The 15913-nt window shown below is 41.0% G+C and overlaps 1 protein-coding gene across 2 annotated transcripts; it reads right to left on the bottom strand.

Moving 5' to 3' along the window:
- Window positions 1-6587: 6587 nt before the first annotated feature.
- On the bottom strand, window positions 6588-15477 carry CLEC5A (C-type lectin domain containing 5A). 2 transcript variants are annotated; one of them, XM_025929667.2, is made up of 7 exons: window positions 15311-15477; window positions 14727-14825; window positions 13845-13904; window positions 11661-11720; window positions 11210-11346; window positions 7986-8089; window positions 6588-6806 (listed from the first exon to the last, which is right to left on the bottom strand). In XM_025929667.2, exons 2-7 carry the CDS (start codon window positions 14803-14805, stop codon window positions 6692-6694), a joined length of 555 nt encoding a protein of 184 aa, XP_025785452.1. In that variant the 5' UTR covers window positions 14806-14825; window positions 15311-15477; the 3' UTR covers window positions 6588-6691. The 2 variants fall into 2 exon arrangements, with proteins under 2 accessions (XP_025785452.1, XP_025785453.1); XM_025929668.2 differs by lacking the exon at window positions 13845-13904.
- Between the last annotated feature and the right edge of the window lie 436 nt (window positions 15478-15913).

The following is a 15913-nucleotide window of genomic DNA, read 5'->3' as shown; positions in this document are numbered from 1 at the left end:
AGGAAGCCTATAGATACAAAAGAAAAAAAAATAATGCAAATGACAAGGCTCTGAGTTTTTATGATTAGAGACAAGCAAATAGATAGGAATCAACAAAGGAGACGGGGGACTAGTGGCCACACAACTAGACACAAACCAGGAGAGGATGGTGTCTCAAAAGCTCAGTGGAGGATGTTTTTTAAGGAGTTGATGAAGAATGTCACATGGTCCTTGGAGATCAAGTAAAGTGACACCTAAGAATTGACCACTAGACTTAGCTATTTGGAGGTCATTGATGACTTTGATTGACATTGTGATGACCTCACAAGCGAAATTCTTGTGAAACACTTTATCACTCTGAAACTCAGGGAACATCAAAGTGTTTTATATCCTCAACTTCTGAATGTTTCACTGATCCTCATGCTTTATTTGAAACATACATCCTCTAAGGACGCCCACAGCTCCTCTGATGTCATGATTTTTTTTCACTCCTCTGAGCCTGGATGTGGGTTAGGTGTCTTTCTTATTTATTATTACCTTCTTATAACCACTATGCATTTCCCCCACCCTTGGCTTTAAGTTTTGCCTAGCTTTGAAGCTGTTGTTCTACCAGCCATTTTTTCCCTGCTAGTTGCAGTCATCTGCAAACCTTTGGGCCATGTTAGCTAATTTTTTAAAAAGATTTTAATATCTAGCTCACCATCATTTTCTATATTTCTACTGTTGTCTAACTAATTCTGGTTCCCAAAGACTTCTGGCCTCATCACCTAATACTCTCTTTCTCATTCATTGTGTTACAAACATAGTAGCCTCCTTGGTATTTCTTGAATCCACTGAGAACAGTCTTGTCCCAGGACCAGGTGGAATTACCCAAGATGTTTGTATGAAGCAGTTTCTCACTTGCCAGAAATTACTTCTTCAAAGTCACCTCAAGGAGGCTTCCTCTAAACACTAAATGAAAAATAACAAACCTACACCTACACTCTAACAGTCCTTGTCCCCCTATAATTCTGCATTTTATTCATAATACTTATTACCACCTAATACACATTAATTAATTTATTTATTGTTGGTATCATCCCACTAGATTATATGCTTTGTGAGGACAGATACTTTGTTTTATTTTCTGCTGTATCCTTAGTACCTTAAAATAGTGCTTGGCACTAAGTTGTTTTTTTAAAATTTTATTTTTTATTTTTTAAAATTTACATCCAAATTAGTTAGCATATAGTGAAACAATGATTTCAGGAGTAGATTCCTTAATGCCCCTTACCCATTTAGCCCATCCCCGCCTCCCACAACCCCTCCAGCAACCCTCAGTTTGTTCTCCATATTTATGAGTCTCTTCTGTTTTGTCCCCCTCCCTGTTTTTATATTATTTTTGTTTCTCATCGTTTATGTTCATCTGTTTTGTCTCTTAAAGTCCTCATATGAGTGAAGTCATATGATTTTTGTCTTTCTCTGACTGACTAATTTCACTTAGCATAATACACTCCAATTCCATCCACGTAGTTGCAAATGGCAAGATTTCATTCTTTTTGATTGCTGAGTAATACATCCCACTCATTATATGCTTTGTGAGGACAGGTACTTTGTTTTATTTTCTGCTGTATCCTTAGTACCTTAAAACAGTGCTTGGCACTAAGTTTTTGAGAGATTAGGTAATTTCTCCAAGGCTTCCCAAATAGTAAATGAACAGAACAAAGATTCTACCAATAGATATCTAATTTAAGATGTATGTTTTTAACTAGTACATTCTACATCATTTTGGCAGTATCATGGTAATACAGGATTAGTTACAGCTAAATGATTCAGTATTAATCAGAGACCATCATACAGGAGTGAGAGGAAGGATGCTGAGCATCATCTGTCTGTAGCTTCAGGGCTTTGGAACAGAGAAGCAAAGCTCCAGGCAAGATGGTAGATAAAAGGGTAAGGGTCAGAGTGAATTATTCTAGAGTAAGTGCGTTACACTTCAGGAGAAGCAACTGGTGGCATGCTTAGTTTACTCAAAGCCACAAGATAAATCATGTCACATTATCCTTAAGTATCAATTTTATTGATGGTAAGTAAACATTGTGCATATTAAAGCAAATCTATCTTCTTCAATTTCTTGCATAAGCTTTCTATAATTTTTAGTATACAGATCTTTTACCTCTTTGGTCAGGCTTATTCCTAGGTATTTTATGGTTTTCAGTGCAATTATAAATGGGATTGATTCCTTTATTTCTCTTTCTGCTGCTTCATTATTGGTGTATAGAAATGCAACCAATTTGTGTACATTGATTTTATATCCTGTGACTTCCGAGGTTCTAGCCGTTTTTTGGTGGAGTCTTTCAGGTTTTCCACGAAATGGAAAAACATTCCATGCTCATGGATTAGAAGAACAAATATTGTTAAATTGTTGATACTACCCAAGACAATCTACACGTTCAGTGCAATCCCTATCAACATAACACTAGCATTTTTCACAGAGCTAGAACAAACAATTCTAAAATTTGTATGGAACCAGAAAAGACCCCAAAAAGCCAAAGTAATGTTGAAAAAGAAAACCAAACCTGGAGGCATCACAATCTCAGACTTCAAGCTGTATTACAAAGCTGTAATCATCAAGAAAGTATGGTGTTGGCACAAGAACAGACACATATAGATCAATAGAACAAAATAGAGAACCCAGAAATGAACCCACAAGTGTATGGCCAACTAATCTTCCAAAAATCAAGAAAGAATATCTAATGGGAAAAAAAGCAGTCTCTTCAGCAAATTGTGCTGGGAAAACTGGATAGTGACATGCAGAAGAATGAACCTGGACTGCTTTCTTACACCATACCCCAAAATAAACTCAAAATGGAGGAAAGACCTCAATGTGAGACAGGAAAACATCAAAATCCTAGAGGAGAAAACAGACAACAACCTCTTTGACTCCAGCCACAGCAACCTCTTACTTGACATGTCTCCAGAGGCAAGGGAAACAATAGCAAAAATGAATTATTGGGACCTCATTAAGATAAAACGCTTCTGCACAGTGAAGGAGAAAATCAGCAAAATTAAAAGGCAACTGACAGAACGGGAGATGAATAGATACTTTTCCAAAGAAGACATCCAGATGGCTAACAGACATATGAAAAGATGCTCAACATCATTCATCATCAGAAAAAGACAAATCAAGACCACAATGAGACACCACCCATCTGTCAGAATGACTAAAATTAACAACTCAAGCAACAACGGATGTTGGAGTGGATGCAGAGAAAGGTGTCCCCTCTTGCTCTGTTGGTGGGAATGCAAACTGGTACAGCCACTCTAGAAAACAGTATGGAGGTTCCAAAAAAAATTAAAAATAGAACTACCCTATCGCCTAGCAGTTGCACTACTAGGTGTTTATCCAAAGGATAAAAAAAATGCTGATTTGAAGGGGCACATGCACCCCAATGTTTATAGCAGTGCTATCTACAATAGCCAAATTATGGAAAGAGCCCAAATGCCATCGACTATGAATGGATAGAGAAGATGTTATATATATAACATCATAGTTGACATAATAGTTGAGTGACCAACTCCTTGCAGGAGTTATAGTCTCTATGAGAGGGTATGGTAAAAGTGGAGGGTAAGACTTTTGCTGCATTAATACTCAGCCTGTGCTGAAGGAGACCCAGGAAGTGAAGCAGGACTATTCAGAAGGCACAGGTCACCAAAGGATATAGCTTCTGAGGATGGGATTTGGCAACAGCAGGGAAAATAGGTAAAGGTTACCCATACCTGATGTTTTCAGGCCTGAACAGTACTGATCTGTCAATATCCGAGGACAGGGTTCAGTGACTTTGGTCATTGGACCATTAGCTCACACAGACAAGATGGGTGATTTGAATGTAAGTCAGAGTCATGGAAAGTATGTTTTTGACAATTATAGAATTTTTGAAGCACCTGACTTAGGCATATTTTTATTCCCATATTTTAAATGAATAAACAGAAAATCTGAGAAATTAAGTGGCTTTTCTACATTCAGCTTTTAGCAAACTGAAGAGCCACTTTGATAAAGATCTCAACTTCAAATCTTCCACAGAGTGCTTCCCCCATTGTTTATTGCATGAGGGACATAGTGGGAGTTTTGTTTAATATACACAAGAATTTTGTGATGGGGGTATTACTGCCTCATTTTATAGGTAAAGAAATTAAGGGACAGAAAGAGTAAGAAATCTGTAAAAATTCACATTGTATATTGGAAGCAAAGTAAAAAACTCTAATCCAGTGGCTTAGTAAATTTCTATTGCTTGAAAAAAACCCATACACTGCCCAATAAGGTCACATTTACCTACCCTCTTAAGGATCTGGCAGCCCCTGCACCCCCAGGAATGAATTTAAAACAAAGTGTTCATATTCCCCATGTGCTCCCTACCCCCACCCCTCCCCCACCTTAGCCCGCTGGGCTTCTTTTAGAACCTTCACAGAAGTATGTCCTCATCTTGGGTGAAATTTGGGCTGTCTGCTAGGGAAATTACTAGATGTCTACATTTCCTGACTATAGACATCTGAAGTTTGTTATGTCATAAAACAGGAAGTGTGGCAACAACTTTCCCTTCTCAAAACAGAAGGGCTGCAGTTTCCTTTCTATTATCTGGATCGTGGGGATTACTTTTGGTTTAGAATTCTGTTTATTTCTTTATCTACCATAGACTCGGCCTCTCCCCTCTCCTCAACTGCAGTATTTATTCTTTGCTAACACCACAGAAGAACTTGTGTCTTCACAGAATACTGATATAATTCTAACATCCCCTCCACCCCAACACATATTATTGCTGGTAACTTCCTTTAGGCAAGTTCTAACACTTAATGTATTATCTCATTTTTTAAAACTATAGGTGACCATGCAAATTGGACAAAAATTATGAATCATAGGAATATAGGACTAGAGCTTAGTAATAAAAAATAAAATGACAATTTTCTTTGACATATATCTGATGATATTCATAGTCATTGTGGTATGTTGTTACTAGACATAAATTGGCGAGCAGTTCACTTAGGTGACTATAATTTCCATTAGTTTTATAGTCTTCCCTTATGGCTTAATTCTTGTTACTCAGAACACACAGACATCTCTTTTTTCCATTTACTGAGAAAGGTATGTAGTTAATTTTGTTGCAAGTGCAGAGAATAGCCAGGATGCTCCAAGACTTTTCTACCCTTTTCTTGCCTTTCTTCCAGTGTGGCCAAATGAGCTCTGTTTCCTCCTGGAAATGATTTCCATTTGTCTCTGGTGTTCCCTTGCTACTACTATATGCCTACTTTTTGCCTACTCCCCATGCTTCCTTGAGCAGTCCTCCTCATTTTTACTCTTTGGTCAACTGGACCAGCTCTGAGTTGGTGTGATGCCAACATGGATAAGGCTGTGGCATCTTTGGGTCACTAAGCTGTACCTGCTCATAGAGTCTCTCTAAACTGCAGGCAGGAATATCTTCTGAACACTGGGGCCCAAGAGACTATTACAGATTCTTAAAATATACTAGAAAAAACCATGATCAAGAATAAATATCTACTGAAATGGAGATTCAGCTCAAGACCAGGTAAATTTAAGCATGAGTATGTCTTCAGGGCTTTGTTGAAAAACATTGATCAGTTTGCTTGGTCATGTTAGCTGTCTGATTATTTTCTTTTTTTTTTTTTTAAATTTTTTTTTTCAATGTTTATTTATTTATTTGGGACAGAGAGAGAGACAGAGCATGAACGGGGGAGGGGCAGAGAGAGAGGGAGACACAGAATCGGAAACAGGCTCCAGGCTCCGAGCCATCAGCCCAGAGCCCGACGCGGGGCTCGAACTCACCGACCGCGAGATCGTGACCTGGCTGAAGTCGGACGCTTAACCGACTGCGCCACCCAGGCGCCCCTGTCTGATTATTTTCAAAGGGGTTTTCTGGAAGATTCCTGCTCTGGCCAGACCTTTGTCCATTCCCATGAATAAGCCAAGCTTGGCTCCAGGAGCCCTTCCCCAGGCCTGACCTCAATTCAGACTGAGGAGGACCTCTGCTATCCTATCTTGGGTAGGGGTGGGATGCATGTGAACATGGGTCTCTTGGGAACACAGGTGAAGTCAACAAGCTGAGTTTATCCCTCTTCTACCCTGGCTACTCTCTAAATCATGTTTTTGCCTGCTCAGTCTGCACTTTCTCTGTGGTGCTGGGTATGTGCTCTGAGGATAAAACAGACCTGGCAATAGGCCAAAATAAACCCTGTCGATCAGTCAGAAATGCTCAGTTCTATACAAACAGACCTCATCACTATATCAACTGAGTTGTCTATCTAAAAGTGACCCTGTCTCCTGGAGGTGACTGACATCCAGTCCTCCAAAGCAGAAGATCACTTCCAACACAGGCAAGGGCCTCTCATAGTAGAGAGATGGAGAAAGGGATCATTGATTAGATGTCTGGTACAGATCTAAAAGGAGTCACAGCTATGACACTCATAGGAAGTGGAGTGTTGGGGAGAACTGCTGACTCAGAATGGGAAGTTTGTCTCTGTTATGTGTATGCAAGTATATTTGTGGAGGGGCTGGAGCATTAGCCCCAAGGATTTGGTCAGGGAGCTCTGCCAGTAACCCATGGAAGATGGACACAGTAATTTGATGTTCTGTATTTCCTGTACCAATCCCAATCATATTCTTTTTGCTTTCTCCACAAGTGTGTTTGTTATTCTTGTCAGAGGCCACAGAGAACTGCAATCATTTCGCCAGCTTCTCACAAATCCAGCGCAAGTTGATGTTACATGGTGCAGCATCGAATGTATTTGTTAGGCCTATGGTCACACAGTCGAAGTTCTGATGCTGATTGATAATGCTAAATGGGAAAGGAAGTGTGGTTAAGGCCCATTGTTTCAGTCCTGCCTTTTGCCAATTCCAGTCCCCCTTCTCCTATCCCCAAATCTAGCCCTACGCTGGCCCTTTTCTGTGAGCCTTCTCACAGCCTTCTCCTGTGAGGTGGACTCACAGTCTTGGATTAAATCACTCTTGTGCATGGTAGAAACATCTCATCTGTCTTTGTCTCCTAGAAATAATGTTTTAGTACTGTATGTGCTATGTTCACAGCAGGAGGATCGAGAGGTTGCTCTTCCTTTCCTAGGCACCAGCTGGCTTTAGGAGAAACTCTGTTGGCCTTTCCCCACCTCTTTTTCTGCCATTCAGCCCCTTTCAATCTGACTGGAAAGGGTCTGGTTTCATGGAAATGCCATGAGTTTTGGAGTCAAGTGGATGTGGCAGAGCCACAATTTAATCTACCCAGCTTGGTGATATTCAATACATTTTTAAGCCTCCCATCCTCAGTTCACCTGTCTGTTAAATGAGAATTAATAAAAGCTTTGTCTACAGCATCATTGTGAATACTGCAGGAAATGACATGAGTAAATGCTTCGCAAGTGCCTGGCATTTAGTAGACATTGAATGAATCTTCCTTGCCTTCCTTCTGTGAGAAGCCCAATTATAGGCTGGGAACTGACTTGCTTTCTGTCTGACTCCACATCTTCTTGTGTATACCAGGAGTGTCACATTCTCCACCAACACTTATGTCCATGGAATGATACACAGGAGGTAGCTCTTGGGAATTGAAGTTCATAGCTTTAAGGTATAGACAGTTGCTAATAATAAACTTCCTTTACATAAAGAAGTTCCATCTGAGGAACTTGTAAAAACTTAGTAATAAAATGTAGTCTGTGAGTTAAAAGAGACTTATGAGATATATCAAACAAATGGTATGTATGTGCATTTGTTTGCATCTTGATTTGAACAGAAGAACTCATTGGATGAATACTCTTCTCTCTACTTAGAAATGTTTGGCATTTTCCTTAATAAAAGTTTACCAAAAATGTGTCTCTGGGAATAGGTGCACTGGAAGAAAGGAGAGGAATAAAACAAAAAGCCAAGTCTCAGCTTTTGTGCTCTTCCAGGATAAACTCACTGAATCTCAGGTCTGGTCTCTTTAGGCAAACTAAGATCCTTAGAAAAACGTGAGATATTCACATACTTGCCATTGAATGGGGAGTTGTTGATCCAACGCCATGTTTTCTCTGTATCCTGGTATAAGCCAATAAAATACTTCTCAGCACCAATTATGTCCTGCAGAAATTTCTAGAAGTTAAAAAATAAACAGTTCAACAAAAAGGTTTATTTTTTATTTTTTATTATTATTAAAAAAAATTTTTTTTCTGTCGTCTCCCTTGTGCCAAAAGGCCCTGATTATATCTGATTCTGGGAACAGGAAGGCTGGTAAGGGACTCTGGGGCTGGTTGTAGCTGGCATCACCATAAACCCTAGAGTAGTTTTCAGTATACACAGAGCATCAGGATCACCTAGAGGTCTTGTTAAAACACAGCTTGATGGGCTCCCGATTCCTGGGAGGTCTAGTTTAGGGGACCAAGAATTTACATTCCTACCAAATTCCCAGGTGATGCTGATGCTGCTTTCCAGGGACCACACTATGAAAATGAAGAGGAAGAGTACTATATGATCTAAAAAGGGACAATTTCAAATAATTCTTTTTTTACTTAGCATGCCTCTCTGTTTCACTGCCAGAAATTTTACATTCCAAATGAGGTTGGATCGAGTGAATTTCTTGAATTCTTAGCAAGGCAATATAGTTGGGGAGATTTAAAAGTGTGTTGAGAAATAATCAGTGAATTTTGAGTATTTGCTAAATTGACACCAATCTATGATATCTTAGTTTCTTTATTAAACTAATGAATCACAAATCACTCTAGCCAGAAGTCTGGGAGTCCCTGGGCTCTTTTCTGTACTCTTTATAAACCTCCTGTCGTAAGTGAATGGGTATACAAGTTCACTTGGATATTTCTCTATCCCAGGGATATTGGCTTTATTCCTCTTTTTCCAATATTCTCCTTCCATGAAATGTCTCATTTCATTATTCTTTAAGATTAATTACTGTATTTACTTATTTAACAAAGATTTCTTGAGTATCCAGTGAGCCATTGTATGAGGCCAGGACATGGAAACAAATTGGTTTCTCCTTAAAAATTTTATGATCTGAAACAAGGGTTGGCAAACTACAGCCAGTGGTCAAAATCCAGACTTTAGCCTGTTTTGTAAATAAGGTTTTAGTGGAACACATCCAGGCCCATTTTTTACATATCATCTATGGCTGCTTTGAGCTACCAGGGCAGCATTAAGCGGTTGTGATAGAGACCGTATGACCTAAAAATATAAAATACTTACTCTTTGACCACCTGACCATTTTTTAAGAAAAATTTGCTGACAAATGGTTTAAAATAAGGGTTCTTAACCCTTAACTCTCTTGCACTGATCCATGGATGGTTATGAAGGGGATTCATGAAGCTGTTGGAACTTTACTCAAAATATTATGCTTATGCAGTGTTTCTGGGAAGAGGTGTATAGCTTTCATCACCATTGTTAAAATGTCAGTGATCCCAACATGTTGAAGATCCACAGGTCTAATAAGAGAAGATAGATGAGTTAATAAGCATAGTGAGGTCTCCCAGGTGTAGAGCTAGGGAATATGTACTAGGTATAGAACAGACAGAAAGGAGGAAGTGATCAATTCTACATGGATTTGGGGTCTTCTAGAAAGATGAAGTGATACTTGAGATGAATTCTGAAAAATAGCTGTTTGTCAGGAAAATGCTAGGGGAGGGTGTGGGATTTCCTGGAAAAGGGAGCATCCGATCACAGGTGGACTTCAGGGCGCCTGAATGTGGTTATGTAGAGGGAGAAGGGAGGCTGGTGGAGAGACAAGACTGGCATGAAGGGAGGTGCTAGACTACACAAGGCCTTATATGTCATGCTAGGAAAACTGGACTTTAACCCACGTTAATTTGGAAAATGGCACAGACAGTTTAGAGTCTTAGAGATATTTTTGTGTGGGTTCTATGGAGGATAGGTAAGAAGGGGCAAAATCGGGGGTAAGGAGAGGAGTTGGAAGAATTCTGAAGAAATCCAGGTGAGAGATGAATAATTTTCTTTGGGGACAGAGAGGAAAAGAGTTGGTTAGCAACTCATTTAGGGGATAAGAGAAGAGGTAAAGTCTCAGAAAACCATCAGCATTCAATCTTGGGTGACATGACTACTCACCAGTATTTGGATCACAAAAGGAGAAAGAGCATTTGAGGTAAAATATAATTTGGCTCAGTTTTGAACATGATGAGTTTGGGGTGCTTTTGAAGGATCAAAGTGGATTTTGATATACAGTCTGGTCTAGAGAAGACTAGCTAGGGATACATACTTGAGATCACTAGCAAATTGTTAGCATGATGAGCTTTTTCTGCAGAATGCCAAGGATGACACTTGAGATGCACCAGAACTTGAGGGTTGAGTAGAGGAAGAGTCAGTTTCCTCTACTCAACCCCCTTTTCCCCTCTCCTTTTCTCCTTTCTGCCCCACAGCTTACTCCTGGTTTTCTACTGTAAGGCATTTCCCCTTAGCCTCAGAGGATCTGTAGCATCCTGACCCCTGCTCTTTGTTAGACACCTGTCACCAAGATTCAGAGAGGGCCCTCTTATGAGTTCTCTTCAACCACAGGAGGACTTTATAGATGAGAGGTGAAAGATAGAGAGCAGAGAAGCAGCAGTGGAGTATGTAGCACATGCCTACCACTCAGCAGATGCTGGGATTTGAAGGAGAGGCAATGATCAAGAAGAAAACTTATGATCTAAAATTGATTAGAGCATGGGTTTTAGAGTTAGAGAGAACTCAATTCAATCCTGTCCTGTCATTAGTGTGTGTACAACCTGGGTCAAATTATTTTTCTCTACCCTAGCTTCCTCATATACAAGATATGGGTAATGATACCCCCTCATAATCTTTATGAGGATAAAAAGAGGTAGTAAAATAAAGGTTTTTCCATTGTGTTTCCCTTTTTAACTATCCTAACTGTATACCACTATCCCAGTTCTATGACTTGATGCTTTCATGCACATTAGCTCATTTGGTCATTCCCTGCACTTTAAATGTCCTGACCCATCCTGAGGACTGGACCAGTGCACTGCTAAGCTTCATGGGAGAGATGATACAGTGTGGATTTCCCTAGCTCAAATGACCTGAGGAATATACCCCACTGCTACTGTAGTCTCCCACCTTCCGATTCAGAGCAAGGAGCTTGGGCTCTCAGCCAGCCACCTCTCCATTTCTCACCTCCACCCTGCCCCTACTCTACCAAATCACCCCACCATCTCCACCTGCTGAGGCTACTGTAGCATGGGCTTTTCCCAGTGCACTCACCAGTTTCTCTGGTGTGTTGACAATGGCCAAAGTGGATCCTTCTGTTTTGCAAAAGTCCCTGCTTTTGTTCCAAGACATTTCAAAAGGGGACAACCAAAAGCATTCTCCTTGATGAAAATACCACCTGTTGGGGCAGACTAAAGAAATGCGACAAAAGAGAGTATAGGATTAGTGGTTTGGAGCGTGAACCCTGGAATGGAGTCATAACATAGTAGGGCATGAATGTCTTTATAGCAGTTATATCTCTAGAAATCATCCTCAATCCAGGAAGAAATCCCATGCAGTCTAGTATTAGTTTCCCTGTGGACAACATGACAGGGATGAATTGGAAGGTCTTTATGGCCCTTTTGGGCAAAAAAGTTCCATAAGAAAGGAGACAATGGGAGAAGTGTCTAAGAATTCAGCACTTAAGAACCTCATGTCGAGGGGAGATAATTGTCATGCACTTTACCTGTTCCATAGCTCTGTGTAGGAAGTAGGGTGACATTACTGCTCCCGAAAGTCAGTGGGACTGAAACAAAAAGAAATTCTGAAGGCAACTGCATCATGAATACAACACAGAGCGGGTACTGAGTCCCTGATTTGTCTCTGGACAGTGGCAAAGACGAGACACTCTTGGCCACCCCCTGCGAGAATTTTTCATTTTCTTTCTTTGAAGCTTCCAGCTAACTACTACTATTTTTTGTCATGCCCTGCACCCCAAGTCCTATTTCATATCTTTGTGTGTGTGTGTGTGTGTGTGTGTGTGTGTGTGTGTGTGTGTGGCAGTAGGTGTGAAATGTTGAGAAAAAGAACAGGAGAAAAGAAGAGGAGTGGGTGAATTTAGTACCAGGAGGGAAATTTCCCACTCCTTTCTATATATACTTTTGACAGTGTTCCCCTCTCCCAGGCGCTGTTTGGAGCACTGCCCTCTGGGCTCCACAGAGCAGGTGCCATTCATCCCATGTCTGATCTCCCAACACCCCCCCTCCCACGCCACTCCCTACCCCTGTGAGCCCTCCTTCCGCAGGCATCTCTTGGCTCCCTCTTATGGGAACCTGTCAATTCTAAGAATTGAGGCTAACTGGAACTAGGTTCAAGACTGGGGGTACTGGCAGACATGGAGGCAGGTGAACATTCCAAAGATTTCCTACAAGCAGAGTCCGTTTATTTCTTTAAATATAAATAGGGGAACTGATAGGCCTCTAAGAAGTCTCATTTTCCCCGGTTGGCCAAGCAGATATTGCAGTGGCTTCAGACGCTGGTCAAAACCTCTCCTCAGCTGCCCAGTTATTTGTCTTGTGTGGTTGAAGACCAATTTAGTTTACCCAGACACCAAATCAGCAACTTAAATTATATTAATGAAACATACAAGTGAGCATTCACTTTTTATTTCAGTCCCCAGCTCAAAGGCTCTTTGTAATGTAAAATAACCTGGTTTTCATGAGAAACTATTTTGGGATTATAGCTGCACAGAACTTTATAAGTATTTCATGAATATTTCCTCCATTTAACTCACTGTTCTGGGAGCCTCAGCTGATATGAAGATGAACAAGAAATTACCTTTCTCCTAAAGATGTTTGTAGTAATTAATGTTTTAAGAGGAAGTGAGAGGGAGGTCCTTGGAAAAGCTTTAAGAGGAGGAGGTTTGATAGGGAAAGCCCTCGTTTTTGCCCCTTCGCTTCTGGCATGGGGCTTTGTGCTTTATAGAGGACAGCTGACTGGTATCTCCTGTTCGCATTCTTCTGTTGGTCTAGCAGAGTGATCAGCACACAAAAAAATACTGATTATAATCTTTGAGTTTTTTTGTGGGACATGTTTTTTTTTTATGGCAATTCCTGTAGGTGTACAACATGTCAGAGTTTATAAGGTACTTTCTAATTACATTATAGTAATTATATACAAATCATCCTCATACCCAGGAGGAAAACTGAGGATCAGAAATTTCAATCAGCTTAGTCTAGGTTTCCCATTGATAAAAGCAAGGAAGTTAATTAGATCCTTTTTCTTCTGGGAGTGCTGCACTTTCCCCCCTCATTTTGAGATATAAACATTGTGTAAGTTTAATTAGGTGTACAAGGTGATGATTTGATCCATGTATATATTACAAAATTATTAACTACACAGTAAGGCTAGTTAACACCCCCATCACATCACATAATTCCCCCCCCCCTTTTTTGGTGGTGAGAATATTTAAGATCTAGTCTTTTAGCAACTTTCAAGTAGTGTGTAATACAGTCTTGTAAACTATAGTCATCACGCTATACATTAGATCCCCAGAATGTATTATTCTTATAGAAATTAGAGTATCTTTTTTTTTTTAACGTTTATTTATTTTTGAGACAGAGAGAGACAGAGCATGAAGGGGGGAGGGGCAGAGAGAGAAGGAGACACAGAATCGGAAGCAGGCTCCAGGCTCTGAGCCATCAGCCCAGAGCGTGACGCGGGGCTCGAACTCACGGACCGCAAGATCGTGACCTGAGCTGAAGTCGGACGCTTAACCGACTGCGCCACCCAGGCGCCCCGCAATTAGAGTATCTTTATGGACCCTTCCTGCAAATGAATTTCTTGAGAAAGAAGGGCTGGAGAAAGGTCTGTAAGAAGTCAGCACACAAGAACCTGGAGGTGCAGAGGAGATACTTGTCATGCACATTACCTGTTCCATAGCTCTCTGTGGGAAGGAAGCTGACATTACTTCCGCCAAAAATCTGTGGGACTGCAAAGAAAATCAGTTGTTGGCTCAGTCCCAAAGGACTGAATACACGATGAATATAACAAACCAACATCACTGCGGGGGCTTCTGGGGCGCCATGATTGTTACTGTGTGATCAGAAGCTCTCTGACTCAGGTCAACAAAGATGTGTAGGTGGTTTTTTTTTGTAAATGTGTTTACTTATTCATACTCATATTTTCTTCCTGCTCTCTTCTGTGATAGGAAATGCAGCTTCAGTTTGAGTCAGAGGGAAGACACCTTTTACTCAACTGCCTCTTTCACTCATGTTTCCTTCCTCATTCATGTTCCCTACCAGTTTCTGGGGCTGGAGAAGATTCTTGCTACAACTGCAGTGAAACCCTTTGCTATGGAGACTCTTCTCCTAAGCATCTGGATGGAAGTTTCTATGGACACAGGGGGAAATCTGTCCCCTAGTAAGATCCCATTACCTTATTACGCAGCTCTTACCTCAGCCTTGTCATTGGGTTGAACTGACACTGATTTTCAATTTTGAGCAGCAATAAGAAGCACTGACAAGTATTTTACCTCAGATTACCCAACTAACATTGTAGTGGCGAAAGCTTTGTATGGTGTTCAACCGTCAGACACTGGTCGGTTCTACATACCCAAGGCAGACCAAGGCACCTGGCCCATTGTGTGTGCTGGGAAGTGAGACGAATATTGTCAGTTGCCCCTACACTGGGTCCTTGCCCTCAACTGGAAAGACTTAGGCACATAACTTTTATATTCAACTACACATTTTGGGAAAAAAGTCAAAGAACAAGACCGTATGAGGTTAGGGTAAGAGGTTGCTCAAATACTCACAATAAAGCAGGAAAAAGGTCATTCCAACCATTTTAAGCACCACTATGATAAGCCCAGAGATTATCATATGCCAATTCATGATGAAGGAGATGAGAAGGCCTGTGGGGATTAGAGCACAGTACCACATTCAGAATCTGGGAACAAGGCTTCTTTCCAGCAGGACTTATGCCTCTTTTCAGGAGCACCCTTGGGGGGCTTGGAAGGCAGGCATGCCATTGACAGCTAGCTACAAGTATGAGATTTGACCCATGCCCAGAAGATGCATAAGATCTTGTACTGATGGAATGCTCCCTCTCCTTCACCCACACTTTAGCTCTAGACTTTATCCATGTCTATTTGTGGCCTCCTAAACTCTGTCTAATGAAATAAATCCTCTCCTGGACTCTTTGAGAACCTTTAGCTTTGAAATGACCCTGATCTCTGGGACCTACTCTGTGGTCTTGGCCATACAGACTACAGCTGTCAGAAGACCCAGTCTCTAAAAGCCTATGCCAGGACTCTGACAGACAGGACAGGTGTCCCCGAAGGTCTTGGCATTGGGGAAGGGCCAACAATCTGTGCCGAGAACAGACAAACAGACTCACCTGCTCTCTCTTGGGAAGGTTGGCTTAGTTTGCAGATGGGGTCTTATGCTTGGTGTGGTGGGGAGAGGCACCTTCAGAGAATATGCTCCTTCTGTTCAAGCACCGTCCTTCCTTCTTCACACAGTGTTTCTATCTTAGCAGCATCCCTGAGCAAACACTTCTTCCTGTTAAGTCTTCTTGGCAATGGGAGTGGGTGGGGCAAGGAGGAGAAGGGAGTTTTTAGACTCTGCAAGAGGAAGCTTCCTGCCAGAGGGGATCTAGTAAAGGGGAACATTTTTAGAGGACTTTGGAAAACCACCTTGACACAGACTCACCCTTTCTATGTGTCTGAATCTACTTGAAATACAGTAGAAAGGAAAGGTAGTAAAAGGTTAACAAATAGGGAATCTGGGTGAAGGATATCTGGAAATTATTTGTACTTTCCTTGCAACATTTCTGCATAGCTGAAATTATGTCAAAAATAAAAATTTTAAGCAAAAGAAATCCATCTGAAGTCACTAATGTTAATGAGAAGGTCCACTCACTGTCTGCTCCATTCACTGTCATACAGCTCTGCACAGTACCTTTCATCATGGACTCCTCTCTGGTCCCAGACCAGGTGCC

The sequence above is a fragment of the Puma concolor genome, chromosome A2, assembly GCF_028749965.1.
Source record: "Puma concolor isolate L17-30 chromosome A2, mPumCon1.1.hap2, whole genome shotgun sequence".
NCBI classification, from domain to species: Eukaryota; Metazoa; Chordata; class Mammalia; order Carnivora; family Felidae; genus Puma; species Puma concolor.
This window is presented reverse-complemented; position numbering and strand designations above follow the sequence as displayed.

What these genes read in the sequence shown, in the direction of transcription:
- CLEC5A (XM_025929667.2), bottom strand. Translation starts at nt 14,805, where the DNA reads ATGAATTGGCATATGATAATCTCTGGGCTTATCATAGTGGTGCTTAAA. An exon ending in CACAGAGAGCTATGGAACAG is followed by an intron (nt 11,721 to 13,844) that starts GTAATGTGCATG and finishes TTTTTGTTTCAG; the next exon opens with TCCCACTGACTTTCGGGAGC. An exon ending in TCAACACACCAGAGAAACTG is followed by an intron (nt 8,090 to 11,209) that starts GTGAGTGCACTG and finishes TTTAACTTCTAG; the next exon opens with AAATTTCTGCAGGACATAAT.